Source organism: Diorhabda sublineata, chromosome 2 (assembly GCF_026230105.1).
Source record: "Diorhabda sublineata isolate icDioSubl1.1 chromosome 2, icDioSubl1.1, whole genome shotgun sequence".
Lineage (NCBI taxonomy): Eukaryota > Metazoa > Arthropoda > Insecta > Coleoptera > Chrysomelidae > Diorhabda > Diorhabda sublineata.
The window spans coordinates 10567574-10582213 of NC_079475.1; the positions used below are offsets into that span (position 1 = coordinate 10567574).

General features: G+C 34.7%; 1 protein-coding gene across 3 annotated transcripts in view; it reads left to right on the top strand.

Annotated features, from left to right (window-relative positions):
• LOC130440740 (oxysterol-binding protein-related protein 9-like) overlaps nt 1-13730 on the top strand; it is a 53805-nt gene extending 40075 nt beyond the window's left edge. Inside the window, exons 8-14 of one of the 3 annotated variants that reach the window (XM_056774051.1) lie at nt 1617-1734; nt 5820-5956; nt 7208-7397; nt 8372-8631; nt 10253-10647; nt 12286-12513; nt 13261-13730. In XM_056774051.1, coding sequence (XP_056630029.1) covers nt 1617-1734; nt 5820-5956; nt 7208-7397; nt 8372-8631; nt 10253-10647; nt 12286-12513; nt 13261-13347 — 1415 coding nt within the window. In that variant the 3' untranslated portion in view covers nt 13348-13730. Of the gene's footprint in view, nt 1-1616; nt 1735-3929; nt 4214-5819; nt 5957-7207; nt 7398-8371; nt 8632-10252; nt 10648-12285; nt 12514-13260 lie in introns of those variants that run through there. The other 2 variants (XM_056774052.1, XM_056774053.1) reach the window with 2 other exon arrangements.
• The last annotated feature ends 910 nt before the right edge of the window (nt 13731-14640 follow it).

Sequence of the window (14640 nt, forward strand, 5' to 3'; positions counted from 1 at the left end):
CAAGATTGATTGACACAGAAGAAAAACTTGAATTTCAAATTTCAGTATTATTTCATTTAATTCATCAAATATCTACCCACTCTAAAGCCAGTTGCAGCAACTACCATAAACACAAGCAAGATTATTACCATTAAATCGTTTTTACACACAGACTCTTATTTTTTTAATTGGAATTATTGGAACTGTTGGTGATGTTCATAATGAACACACTGTTCACACTACCACTATACCAAACTCATAATTACACTGTCTTATATGAGCGTTTCGATAACCAAGTTATCGTCTTCAGAAACTGAGGATAAACTTCCCTATAAACGCAAAAGAAATAATGTAAATATTAGAGCATTCAATGTAAACATAGCGCGCAGATCCTCGACCATTCAAAAAGGAGACACTATGTGACCACACTGTTTCTATCAAGCCACTAGAGTCACAATAACCTGATCTCGAACTTCTGTAGGCGGTAGTGTTCGGGAAAGAAGTGCGATTACTCTTGATTCTCCATATTGCTCTATAGCTTCAGATTATATGCTGGTTGTACACGGTTGATTATTGATGGTGTTAAGATTCTCAAGATATCTCAAGACTACTGGTTAACGACTTTTTTAATGACTTTGGCAATGACTGGGACTGAAGCAATCGAATGGTATTTTTTGGCAACCGTCTTTTTCTTTTTTTGGTATGGGCTGAACCCGTGCAATTTTCCGATCTGCAGGGAAGGAAATAGCAGTTGCCCAGTTCCACAATTCTTCAATACGAACGGTGGTATTCCATCTGGGTCAGTCGCTTCATTGGTGTTTAAGAAGTTTTGCCACATATTGGTGTCGAAATTTTATTTCTGGCAAGCTCGGTGGTAGTTTTACCCGCAAATGAATGCGAACCAAGAAGTCCGCCTCCTCTTTTGCGGTCACTGCGATTGTTCCATCTTTTCCGGTTAACGGTGGAATTTTTGACTTGGCTGACCGCTTTTTTTACGGAACAGAAAAACCTCAATACATTTAGGCAACTGAGTTTAGTTTTCACTCTTTGATCCAAGCATTCATGGTCTGCTTGCAGGTATTTCTCGAGACAACAAAATTAATACGACTTTCGGTACTAAGATGTGAGCTCCATTTCCGATAAGCAGCATTTTAGTTGTTGACTGCCCTAGTGCAGTTTTTATCAAACCATGGAATGTTTTTGGCAAAGCCTTTGAAGGAATAAGTCATATAGGCTTCCATACCTCCCAAGATTAATTCCGAAATCTCATTTGTACACACTGAAAGGTCGTTGGAATTGAAGCTAACATTCCAAGGAAACATAAAAAGGAAATCGTTTATATGCTTTTTTTTTTGGCCAAACTTTAAGTGGTCTTGATGGATCCTGAGTTTGGATTTATAGTTTCTGCTTTGCTGTGATCAGTTTGTGATTTGATGTTACGAGTGGTGCATGTACGAATACATCATCTATCAACACTACTAGAGAACATCGCAACTTCTAATATTCAGTGTCTAAATTTCTTATATAATCTTAAATCCAATGACTGATTTTGGAAGTTACGAAGTTTTCATTATTATATGTTAAATCTGCCGTTATTTCTTTATAAAGGCGTGGATTTTTTTTTTTTTTTTTGGTAGATAACGCAACGTCGTTAATGGTACCTGATATGTCGTATTCGAGTTCCGAAGGAGAAGACGACTTTTACGATGCTAATGATTCGCCGTTTTCCTCTGGTAGCCAACTTCCTTCACCATCGTAAGTAATAATTACAAATTCACTTGAATATAGGCATCGATCGATATCAAAAAAGACAAAAGTGTTCAGCGTTTTTTGTTAATAATTTTTTTTCGTAATCAAATTTTTGCATACATACACAAGTTAAAGACATGAATTTTAGTAATTGGAAATTTAATTGAATTGCAAAATTATTAATAAGATAACATGACGTAACCCGTTTTGAATATTATCCCAATATAGAAGTTATTAAAATTTTATGCTCTTGAGAGTTTGGATAGTTTTGGACGCCCTCCGGTATTGATGGTCTTTAACCTTTCGCAATCACGACAACGCATGCTACATCGACGCCGACGCATAAACGGCTATGATATCTCTATGCTATGTTGCCAATGTTCGTCGGAAAGTTACGAAATCGATTACTAAAATACTTTCCTTTTTTATTTTTCCTAATCTGTATTCAAAATTTTCTCATTCACATCCTAAGAATATTCAAGACTTGTTTTAGTCAGAACAATTTTCTGACCTCGCGCTAGTTATGGTCGTTTTCAGGTTAAGAAATGGTCAGTCATATTTATACCATCGTTATTATTTTGATGAATGAGTGGGATTTTCTTTGGAGAACAAAATGCAGTTTGAAACATCTTGGATGTACAAAGACATCATTACTCACATGAATGACCAGCAGTAGCTAACTATACAATCAAATAGTTATGAATTTTGAGATTAGTACTGAAAAGTCCATAAAACATGAGGTTTTAAATCGTACTTAACGTGTTTCGTGCACTAATTTACTTAGTGCCACATAAAAATTTCAGTTTGAAATTAAATTAACAAATCATGGTCGTTTTGAAATTAAGTTAGGTTAGAGAAAAATTTTTAATTTCATCTTTAAATTCGACTAATAGTGGAAAAAATAGTAAATATTTTATAACCAACGTTAATAAATCCGGATAGTATGTATACTAGACTGGACAAAAAAACTACGAATTTTTCTAACGATACTGTGAAAATATCATTCATGATGATAAAAAGAAATTTTCATGAAAGTTTGAGTCTTTTATAATATTAAGGGATGAATCGTTTCGACTATTGATTTTTTAACAGTAATCGCATTTTTTACTCAAAACTCGTCAATTATCAATCTAAAAAATTTTAGTGATGCGTATTCTTATAGGAAATTAGATTTCCTAAAAAAAGCTTCAATAGTGAATTAATGTATAAAAAGCCGTTTCCTTGTAATCGTATAATAAACATTAATTTTTTTATTCTATTTTGCGTTTAGTAAATTTCGTTATCGTATATACTGACCAGTCACGTCACGTGACTTAATATTTGTTTGACGGCTATCAGTAGTAAAAGTTTTCAGAGAATTTGTAACCATGGAAAAAACTGGTCATCATTATGTGATACAATACAATTTTAAAAGCATTAGCCCAACCAATATAAAAGCTGAACTAGATTCTACTCTGGGTTCCGTCGTTATCAACAGTAAAATATTGTGTAGCAGGGTTTTTTCATGAACATGGATGAAACTGAGCCCACCATTTCACGCCAGTTTCAAAAGATCAATCAAAACAATGAATTGTAAAGGAAGAACCGGCTCCAAAGAAGACATGAGCCCTTCATCTACAGACAAGGTCATGGCGTTGGTTTTTTGGGATACGCGTTAAATAATTTTCCTTGACTATCTTCAAAAATGAAAGCTATTGCAATATTTGAAGATATCAATCAAAAATGGCCGTATTTGGATAAGATGAAAGTGTTGTTTCATCAAGAAACAGCACCAACTCAGACGTCTACTATTGCAATGCCCACAATTGATGAATTGAAGTTTGAATTGCTACCTCATGCACCCTATTCGCCAAATTTAGCCCCCTCGAATTATTTTCTCTTCCCAGACTTGAAAAAATGGCTTGGTATTCGAATATTTGCCAAGAATGAGAAACTGGATGATTATTATTATGAAAACAATATCGAACTTATTGAACATCGCCGGGAAAAGTGTATGGTTAGGTTCATTGGGCCAAATATTTCTGATACCATCCTCGTATACACCAAGATAGTGAAGACATTACACCTTATTCCTTGGAGTTCAGTCAATAATAATATTCTTCACCATTTTGGTGTATAATACACTATTAACTATTTCATAAAAAAATGTTATTAATCAATGTAGTGAAAGTTTCGTTTTATAAATTTCGGCAACATTGCCAGACACGGCGCCGACTAAAACGTTCAAGTAGAGTGCGTTTGAACCCCTAATGTCTGGAAAATAGCGTATTCACGTGTAAATTACGTAATGTTTTGCCGATTGAGCTCTTCCCAGAACGTATGTTGATAGACTTATACCGTACCTGTTACCAATTATTTTTTATATAGTTCTTGAAATATTTTAAATAGAGTGGATGTGTATTGTTAGTATTATCAACGGAGTTTGTTTACTTGTGTATAAAATGATGCGATTATGGAATAGCAGACTAAATTTTAGAAGACGCAGGTATATAGACACAATAATTTAGTTTGTTTATTGTAGGTATGACAAGTTTAGTTGTAAACTTGCAAATCAATATAATCATTAATAATTAAATGATAAATAAATACAATTTTCGCTAAACTGGAGTGAGTGTGTACTGTCTTTAAATTCTACATCAACTGAAACAAAATTATTATCTTATTATCTTTAGTTAGTATTAATCGCAGTATGACAATTAAATAAAACTCAAGAAAAAATAATACGCTCGTGGTCAAAATTCTCTAGCAAAAAATCTTTTTTTCTGATCTCAGCATCTCAAAACCATTATTCTTGGTTCATAATTAGTGGTTCATATTGTCATTGAGTTATTTTTTTTTGTAAAAAAAATATAAAACTTAAAGGAATCTTTAACAATTAAATACTCAATTAAATTCAAGGCCGGACTATGCGCTGGCCAATCCTTAGAGGCAATTTTGAGACACCTCTAAATACTGCCGCACGGAACCTACAATAAGTAGACGGGCATTGTCCCGCACTAGGGTGGACTTATTGCCAATGGAACTGGCGTAGACAACGTGATTCCCAAAAATTTTTTCTATTTATTGGTTAGACCTTAATATCCCCGCTCCAACGCTAGTTTCAATAGAAACCAATTCGGTTTTTACTTCCATTAAAATTCCTGCTTAAACCAGTCATGATTTTATTATATTAGCTGTTTTAAATCTTCTTCCGACTGTCCAGCCACTCCTCGCGTTTCTTTGAACTCTTGTTGGACTTAAACACTAGTGAGGGTAATATTTCTCAGTCATGTGCTGACAATGAATCGGTCATCTTTGAGGGATGTGCACGTCTTTCTCCCGAAACAGCGTCTTAGATGTAATTTACCAGCAGACCAGCAGACTGACTTATATTCAACGCACTGGCCACTCTTAATTGAAATGTTTGCCCAAACCGGGCACGTTTTTTGCTATGGAACACTACGCGAATCTTTATCCAGGTCTTTCGTAGACTCGTCCTCTTCCGTCACTAGCAGGCAGGCACACTCTCATTTTGTCTGAGAAGAGAATGAAGCCCCATTGTTTGTCCAATTAATGTACTCTCTGGCAAATCGTAGATGGCTGCTCAGTAAGCTGAAGTGAATTTGGAGGCAGTAGCTTGCTTTTTTAGCTCAAGATTAGCTGCCTTGAGTCTTCTTCTGAATGTCCAGTCACTCGCAGCCACTCCTCGCGTTTTTCTGAGCTCTTGTTGGACTTGAACACTAGCGAGGGTCTCATTTCTCAACCATGTGCTGACAATGATTCGGTTCATTTGATGAGTTCCTTTCGCTTGCCATATCAACGGTCGTAACAATAAACGGTATTAAAATAAAGTAAACTTAAAATTATAGCAGGAAAAACCTCACTTGATCCTTTCCAACTCCTTTAGAACGTCCTACCACCGAATATAACGAAGGCATGTTTTATTTATTTCAAATTTTAAAACTACCCTTTATGGTTATAATAAATTTGAATTTATATTTATGATCCTCTCACGGCAGTATGGCAAATAACGTCATCGCAGAATAATCAATATTAATTATGACAGTGACAGTAGCATATCGTGTTTGTATTTGCGCATTTTTATTTTTCAGTAGTATAAGGTCATTTGATAATGACACCCAAATTCCAGTTCCTGTTAACAAATCATCTATTGATTCAATCGCTAATAACATCAGACAAGATAGTATTAGATCCAGATCAACAAATTTCGAGGATCTAGATTACGATGGTAAGTAAACAATAAGTTTCCGGTTTTTATAATTGCAAACATCGAAAACTGATAAGGTGCTCTATCAATTTCCATATTAACAATAATAGATTGTCATTAATAATATACAGTGAAATTTGGTTGACTGAGACATCAAAGGATCAGCAAATTGGCTTCGCTCATAGACGTATCCCACTTACCAAAGATTTCAAATATCAAGTTGTTGTATCTACAGTTATAGTGGCACTCCTGATTCTAATCAAACTGTCACTGTAATTATTATTCGTTTGAAATATAAGCGTCATCATCCCTAGAAAAGATCTCACCTCATCAACGTTCCTGGGGCGAGGCCACAGCTTTGGTTATGGTCAGCGGTTAAGTTAGAATTTGTGGAATAATTGGTGATATTCATACTGAACACACTATTTATTTTTAGCACTACACCAACACGTCCGACCCGCGTTTTAATAACCAAGTTATCGTCTTCAGAGACTGAAGGAATCAGTTTATTGTCAGTCTCTGAAGAAGATAACTTGGTTATCGAAACGATCTATCAAACGGTGTAGTTGTGGTGTGAACAGTGAATCCAGTCAGGGGACTTAGTATTTTATTATGTTCAACTATATTCCCAAGAAATGAAACACGAGTTTGGAAGACAGCACATTTGTTCTTGTACAGGTACAAATCAGATTTTGCTGGGCCGTTTGATGGTAACTATTTTCGAATTTATATGCAAATTCCAAACGGCTTGAGATGAGGATACTGGAAGATGCCCCTTGCTCTGATTCTATCAAATTACTGGATGACTTGTCTTTGTGTTTGGATACCCTAATATTATTGATTCGGATAATGCAACGATATGTGTAAGCTCCGAGTTTCAATCCTACTGTACTTTCACAAAAACCTATCGCCCCTAGACACCCAGAGACCAACGTCTTGGAAGAGTGAAGAGTCCAAACGATTAAGCAAAAGTTGAAGGGAATGTCTGAAGAAAAAATTGTCACTGGCTGAGAAGGTCTAGGAAGGAAATTACGGGCCGAACTGGATGCTATTTTTCCGCCAAAGGAATCAAATCCTCATCTTAACATACTGTTGAATTAAAATAATGGGTTTTGTCGATTTTTGCGGTAATCAATAAATTATTTTTTGAAACTTGAACAGTTACGTAAAATTTTTACATAACTACTTTCTATAACTAACATATGAAGGTTTCGTAATATCAAGAAGTGATCACATTTGATAGAGGGATTAGATAAACTCTTTTTTTTTCAGCATTGTATGAAGAAAACGACGAAAATAGCTTAGAATTGGAAAGCCATGGATCCGTTATTCGACATCTCCTGTCACAAGTGAAGATAGGAATGGATCTTACTAAAGTAGTTCTACCGACGTTTATATTAGAAAGACGATCGTTACTGGAGATGTACGCTGATTATTTTGCTCATCCAGATATGTTTCTTAAGTGAGTTTTGTTACAACATAATAAGTTAAAACAGCGCTCACTATATCGAATTAAATTTCAAACATCATCTTCCTATTAGTTCGTAATTAATTTTCATCCATTGCAGTTTATTTGAAAATAGGAAAATAGAACTGTTTTTAACGGTGGGGTGAATTTATACACTAAATACTAAACTATTCACTAAATTATCCACTAAGATTTACTCTTCGCTAACATATATAATTTATTTAAATTCACCGGTTACTTTTCACTATTCCGATGTTTTCACTATGACTTGAAGTATTTATTGACTTTTTTGCTAACGAACAAGTTGACGATCATTCGGTTTTCAAAATGTGAACAAACAAAAAGGCCTTGATATTATAACAATAGCTATAACATACATACATTATAAAAACAATATAAATAAATTGCGGCCGTTTCTAAGAAAAACTAATGTAAGTCCTTCTGGAAATTACCCGCCTCATCAGATTTTATTAACATAATTAGAACAGTACCAGCTTCACTATTTACGTCAGCGGACGAGTTGGGAACATTAATGTAAATCAGAATAAAAACATTTTTAAAATATTCGTTTTTAATTTTCTAGTCTTTTTCAAACATTATTTCCATATTTCATTCAATAATTCAATAATTAATATTTGCATCACTTTAAACGTCCCCTGTCTTGTCTGTCTGACAAATTTTATTAGCTTGGTTTGTATAGAATTTTTCATGATCTAAGAAAGTGACTAGCACTTAATATATGAGATGCAATAGAATAGACTCAACCCTCATATTGATACCCGACCCTTAAAAGGTCTGATTATGTATGGTACCAACGCCCTGTGTTATTTCATTTCGAGCCATGAAATAGTGTGTATTATAAAGTTTTAACATGTCTACCTTTTTTTAACTCAAACTGCAATATTCCTCAATAATTTAACCTTTAGAGTAATATACCAAGTTTATTTTTTATACCAAACCATTTCTAGTATTCCGAACATCAAAGATCCCAGGGATCGTATGGTACAAGTAGTCCGGTGGTATTTATCATCGTATCATGCTGGAAGAAAAAGTACCGTAGCAAAAAAACCTTATAATCCAATTTTGGGAGAAGTATTTCGATGCCATTGGGACGTCCCCAATGTAGATAACGGCTCGGATGACAGTTTAGTTGACGACGGACCTATACCGTGGTGCAAGAAATCCCAACTCACATTCGTTGCCGAACAAGTATCCCACCATCCACCTAGTAAGTAGTAATTTAAAAAAAATTCGACGCAATACTTTTATTCTGTTGGCTTTAACGTTTCCACGTGATTTTATTAGTTATATCAAGATATAAAAAGTAGTACCCCATGAACTATGACCATGTTGGCAGAGGTTACAGAACATCCCAGGGTCCCTAAAGTGCCTTTTCCATTTAAGGTCCATGAATATCCATTTTTTGCAAATTAGTCCCTAATTCCTTATATTTTTTCTGGTGTCCAACAAGACCTCATAGAAACACGATGACTGGCTGTGAATTGCTGAACAGTCCAAATAAGACTTGAGGTAGCTAACTTTGAGCCAAAAATTCCAGCTACTGGTCCCAGCTCAGCTCACTGAGCAGCCCATTTACGATTTTCCAGAGAGTATAACATCATAATATAATAAGTTATAAAGACTCTATAGCGACGAGTGTCCAGTGCCTTGAACATGAGTCAGTCTGCTGTTTCCATAGTTTACTGTCGTCGCAAAGAGATTACTAAGTTACATCTAAGACGCAGTTTCGGAAGAAAAAGATGCACATCGGAGAAATGATCGAATCATTGTCAGCACATGGCTGAGAAATGAGAACCTCGCTGGTGTTCAAGTCCAACAAGAGCTCAGAGAAACGTGAGAAGTGACTGTGAATGGCTAGACAGTCAGAAGAAGACTTAAGACAGCTAAGATTGAGCCAAATAGGACCCAAAGTAACCTCAGCTCACCGAGCATCCACGATTTGCTAGTACGTTAATTGGACGAACAATGAGACTTCATTCTCTTCTAAGAGTGTGCCTGCATAGTAGCGACAGAAGAGGACGAGTATGTAGAAGACCTGGATAAAAATTCGTTAAGTGTTGCAAGAAAGAAAACAAAGCTTTTTGGAGGAATTTCTTAGATGGTTTTGTCAGGCATATCAATGAAAGCAAAAATTGAGTTGGTGTTTATTGAAACTGGCAGTGGACCTAACCGATACGTAGCAGAAATTTCAGGGGATCACATAGTTCCTTACGTCAGCTTTATCGACGAAAACTTTATCCTAATGTAATTTATCTTGTTCAGCTCCTCCCGATCTTCCTTTCTTTCTGTTTTATATATCTTCCTTATTAATAGCTTTTCTTCCACTAGCCAAACCATCTTTGTAGTCCTTATGATGTTAATCCTCGTTGTGTCGTTCTCTTAGAAATCTAATTTCTGTACTTTGAATTTTGCCTTTTTGTTTCTATGTGTTCATTTTTTTTGAGATGTGAGAATATCTAATTTCATGTCTACATTCACCCTTATTCGATTTAGAAAAATTTTGGAGGATAATGGAGAGCTATCAACCATTTATTTGAATATTTTAAGACCGAGCAGTAATACAATAAGTTGCGTGCAGTTTTTTGCATGTTGTGTTGCTTCATCTGTGATTCTCACCAACAGTCTGTTCACGATCGCTTTAGACATCAAATTCAGTACCTACTGTGTTAAAATATCTTTTGAAAGGTCAACTTTTTGACACTATTCTCATGTGAAGAAAGTTATCCTCTCAAACTTCTACACGTCCTTATTCAGCTTTAGGAAAAAATTTAGGATGTTGTATGCTTTGTATATGTATAATTGATTAATAAAATAATATATTTTTTCAGTTTCTGCATTTTATGCCGAACATTACAACAAACGCATCAGCTTCAATGCTCACGTTTACACGAAATCCAAATTTCTTGGTCTATCGATATGCGTCTACAACATTGGACAAGGTATTGTTAACGTCATAGACTACGACGAAGAATATATCTTAACATTCCCAAACGGATATGGTAGATCGATATTAACTGTACCTTGGGTTGAACTGGGAGGTACCGTTACCATAAGTTGTCCAAAAACCGGTTATAATTGTAATATCGAATTTATAACAAAACCATTTTATGGTAATAAAAAAAATAAGATTACTGCTGATATTTACGGACCGGATGAGAAGAAGCCATTTTTGACGGTATCCGGAGAATGGAGTGGCGTCATGGACTACAAGTGGACTGACAGAGTAAGTCAAATTACATTCCTATACTTTTCCTCATCGGTCTCCACTGATGCATAAGTTGCTAATCCATAGGTTGCGATCCCGAACTACCTCTACCTCTCAAATATCCTTCAAAACTACAACCAATCATTGTTTCTTTAGCCTTCTCCTCCTTCTTGTACCTCCCTCTCCCTGTTCAATGACTTTTTTGCAGATCAATTTCCCGGCATCCAACTATCTTACTCCTTGGGCTTTTATGTATTTGGTTATTGATGGATATCTATACAAATCCTTCAGTTCTTTTTTAGTTCTTCTTCATAGCACTTCACTTGTTTTCATCAACCCTCAACACCTTCCTCTACCAACTAGTTTTATTTCTTCAGCCTTTGTTAAAACCCATTTTTCACTTCAATATATGAGGGCTTTATCATACTAGCGGATTGCGAGCGTCTTCAAAGCGGAGAGAATGCGCAACGAATTCGCTGCGAATAGCAGTATGGGCGCCATTTTGCACTGTGTACTTATTTAATGTTAAACATATACCTTATAATAATTACGAGCCTCCCTTCAGGTGTCACTCATAATCTTTTATATCAGATGCAAAAACTCAAAATGTAGGTCTTGACATTGGCAGTAATTTTTTTTTTGGATTATTTATTATTCGTTTGCAAAACAACATAAAGTAGTCGCTCTCTTCCATTCGATCCTCACAAATTCATCAATACTTTCGGAATTCATTTTGTTAATGAATATATTGTGCGCTACAAACACTCGACGAAAACGTTCGCAACTTCCTCGCGGCGTGCTCGCGACGCATTCGTTGCGAGCCCACTCGCAAACCGCTAGTTTGATTAGACTCTAACTAATCTAGTAATTTAATGACGTCCCGGCTTTATTTCCTTTAAGTATTCTTTATTTATTTCAGTCCGCTCTTCATTTTTATATCACAGTGTTTCTGCCAGGTATTCGAATCCACAAGCTTTTTAATCTTATATTTTATGATCTATATCTACCAATCACATTCCGTCTTAACACCATATACTTTTTTTCCTCTTGGTTTACTTTTGATCCATAACTTTTTGCAGCCACTTTTTACCGAATGCTGTTACCATTTCTTTCTGTGTTGTGTAAAATATTTGATATCCTTGTTTTAATCCCTTTTCAATCCTAAATTGTTGTAATAGTTATCTAATGTCTTCCTGACTAGCTTAACAATTTGTTTTGGGGATCCTAGTATATTAAGGACAACATACATTTTATTTTTATCTAATCGTAATCTATAAACATAATATGAAGGTCTAGATTCTGCTCATAGCATTTATCCAATGGTGAATATCTGATCCGTTATTCTTCTATCTTTCTTGAAACCTCCTTGGTATTCTTCCAATATCCCAATACCCAAAACGATATCTCTTCATTCTTGAGTATTATTCCATCTCTCAGCCATTTGTTCTTTATTGCAAAATTCTTTTATGTTTATATGAATTTTCATTAAAACGTTGCTCCTTAAATTGTTACAATATTGTTGTTCTATTTCTTTTATAATAAGGGCAACTTTGTATCACTTAACTATATGATTAGCAGATGGTTCCCGGACAAGAAGTTGTATCTCTGTCTGGGTTACATTAGTGCAATGTTGCCTAATATAATGGTCTATTTCAGGAGACTGAAGAACATGTAGACGTAAACCAATTGAGTATAATAAAAAAATTAGTACGACCAATAAACATGCAAGAAGATAACGAATCGCGTAAATTGTGGAAAGAAGTAACTGCCGGTTTGAAATTTAACGAGATTGACAGAGCTACAGCTGCTAAGCAATCGTTGGAACAAAAACAGAGAGACGAAGCGAGGGAAAGGAAAGAAAGCGGACAGGAATGGCAAACTAGGGTAATTTCATGTTATCGTCTTGTTTAAATTCATGTTCAAGTAGGGTTGGGTATAAGGGACCCTTATAAATGAGAAAAATATAAACTGTCAAGTATGAATAATTCTTCTCTGTTGTTTGTTTTAGTTGTATTGTTCGTTGGCTTTACCATCACCTTATGAAATGGTAGGGTATTATAACTGTAATAAACAAGGGCTATGTTGATCATTCCATTGCTTTTAGAAATACCATTGAGGAAAAGGTTCTTCCAACCTCAACAACTCAATAGATTTTGAACCGTCATCATCCAATATTCTACTTTTTCACATACAAAATAAAATATTTCTTTTAACACTCAAATCATAATTTCTTCAATATTGTTTTTATACAAAGTGCGTTTTTGAAATGTCTTCAGATCATTAGGAAATGAGCTAGGCTGGTTATGTTTCCTATCTCAAAGCATTTAAATCACCCAGGAACAGTGGTCAAAACAACACTAAGCGTTGCTGTGGAACCGTTTCACCTTTCCAGTAACTTGATTGAGATACCCTGTATTATATATTTCACTTTTATACATATATGAATATATATTTTATTGATTTTTTCCAATTTTAAATTGAAATCGTTTCGATCCGTTACGAATGAATTAAATTTTTATAAAATATATTTTTTCAGAATCTGATGAAATTAATATTTGGTTTTTTCCCGTTCACGTTCATAATTGTAATAACCCATTATTTATTTACTTTTAATATTTCTTTTGCTTTCAGTTATTCTACAAATCTGGAGAAGAATCATACACATATATAAAGCCTTTAAAACAGAGGATATCATCTGGCCAATCAACGAACACTTGAAAATACGACACAACTCGTATTTGTTACGAATAATATTGTGCTTTTTCTAAACTTTCCTGACAGAAAAACTACTTTCGCCTGAGTTATTATTGTTAGTGAACTGTGATACATATTATATGCATGAGAGATGTATTTTTTAAATAAATCGCTTGGGTTGAGCAGAGCGATTAAAAAATACACGAAACAGAGTTTTATGAGGTTTTTATACACTGAATCGGTGATTGATTTCATTATATTTTAGTTTAGTGGGAAAATGGGAAAATACAACGGTGTATCATAAATTGTTAATTCTATCCTCCAGAACATCGCATTTTCATCAATTAATCCTTAATATTTAAGAGTTTATTGTTTTTCTCTATTAATAAACATTTATAAAGTATTAATCAGCCTTGTTATACCCATCATATCCTGTCCTACAATGATATGAATATAGTTCAATTTATAAACTTTTGCGCACGCGCTGTCGCCTACGTTGGCATGGTATAAACAATTTACGAAATGCGATTTATAAATACGGATACAGAAGAAAAAGGTGCACATATACAAGAATAATGACAGATTCATTGACAGCGTATCGATGAGGAATCGGATTCTTACTGATGTTGAAAACCAACAAGAGCTCAGAGAAACGCGAGAAATGTGATCCCAGTTAAGTTGTTCCAAGATCAAAATGACTTTTCGAGCGAAAGGCGAACATAGCGTTGGCCAGAGCATAGACCAGACTTGAATCATATTGAGCATTTGTGGAATGAACTGAAGAGGAAAGTTCGGGCTAGAAATCCTGCACCAGTCACGAAATCGCACCTCTGCGAGTACTTAAGAATGAGATATCATCGAACAAGTTCTAGTAAAGAAACTAGGGATTTTGCGAATATACAAATCCGATTTCGAAAAGTTGGAATTTCCGATTGATATTAAACCTTCGGTTCCTATATAGTACAACATCGTAAATCCGTAATCGCGGGGAAAGGACTGGTTCCGGATTTTAGATTTTTTCGTTATTTAGATCATACGAACATTTGAATGCATTTATGGTGGCGCTAACGAGAAATCCTGTCACATTACATAAAAATGTAAACAAAACGTAATAGTACTGCACAAAAAAACATTTAGCAAGTAATAATAATAAGATTAAATACTCTATAAACATATTCTTCATTTTATCTAGTGGTAAATACAGAAGCTAAAAATTACGATACGAACGAATGAAATTTGTATAAAAAATCGATAAAAACATTGCGCAACATGTTCCAAATTGAATATTATTAAAAGAATAAAAGTCATTTACAAAGT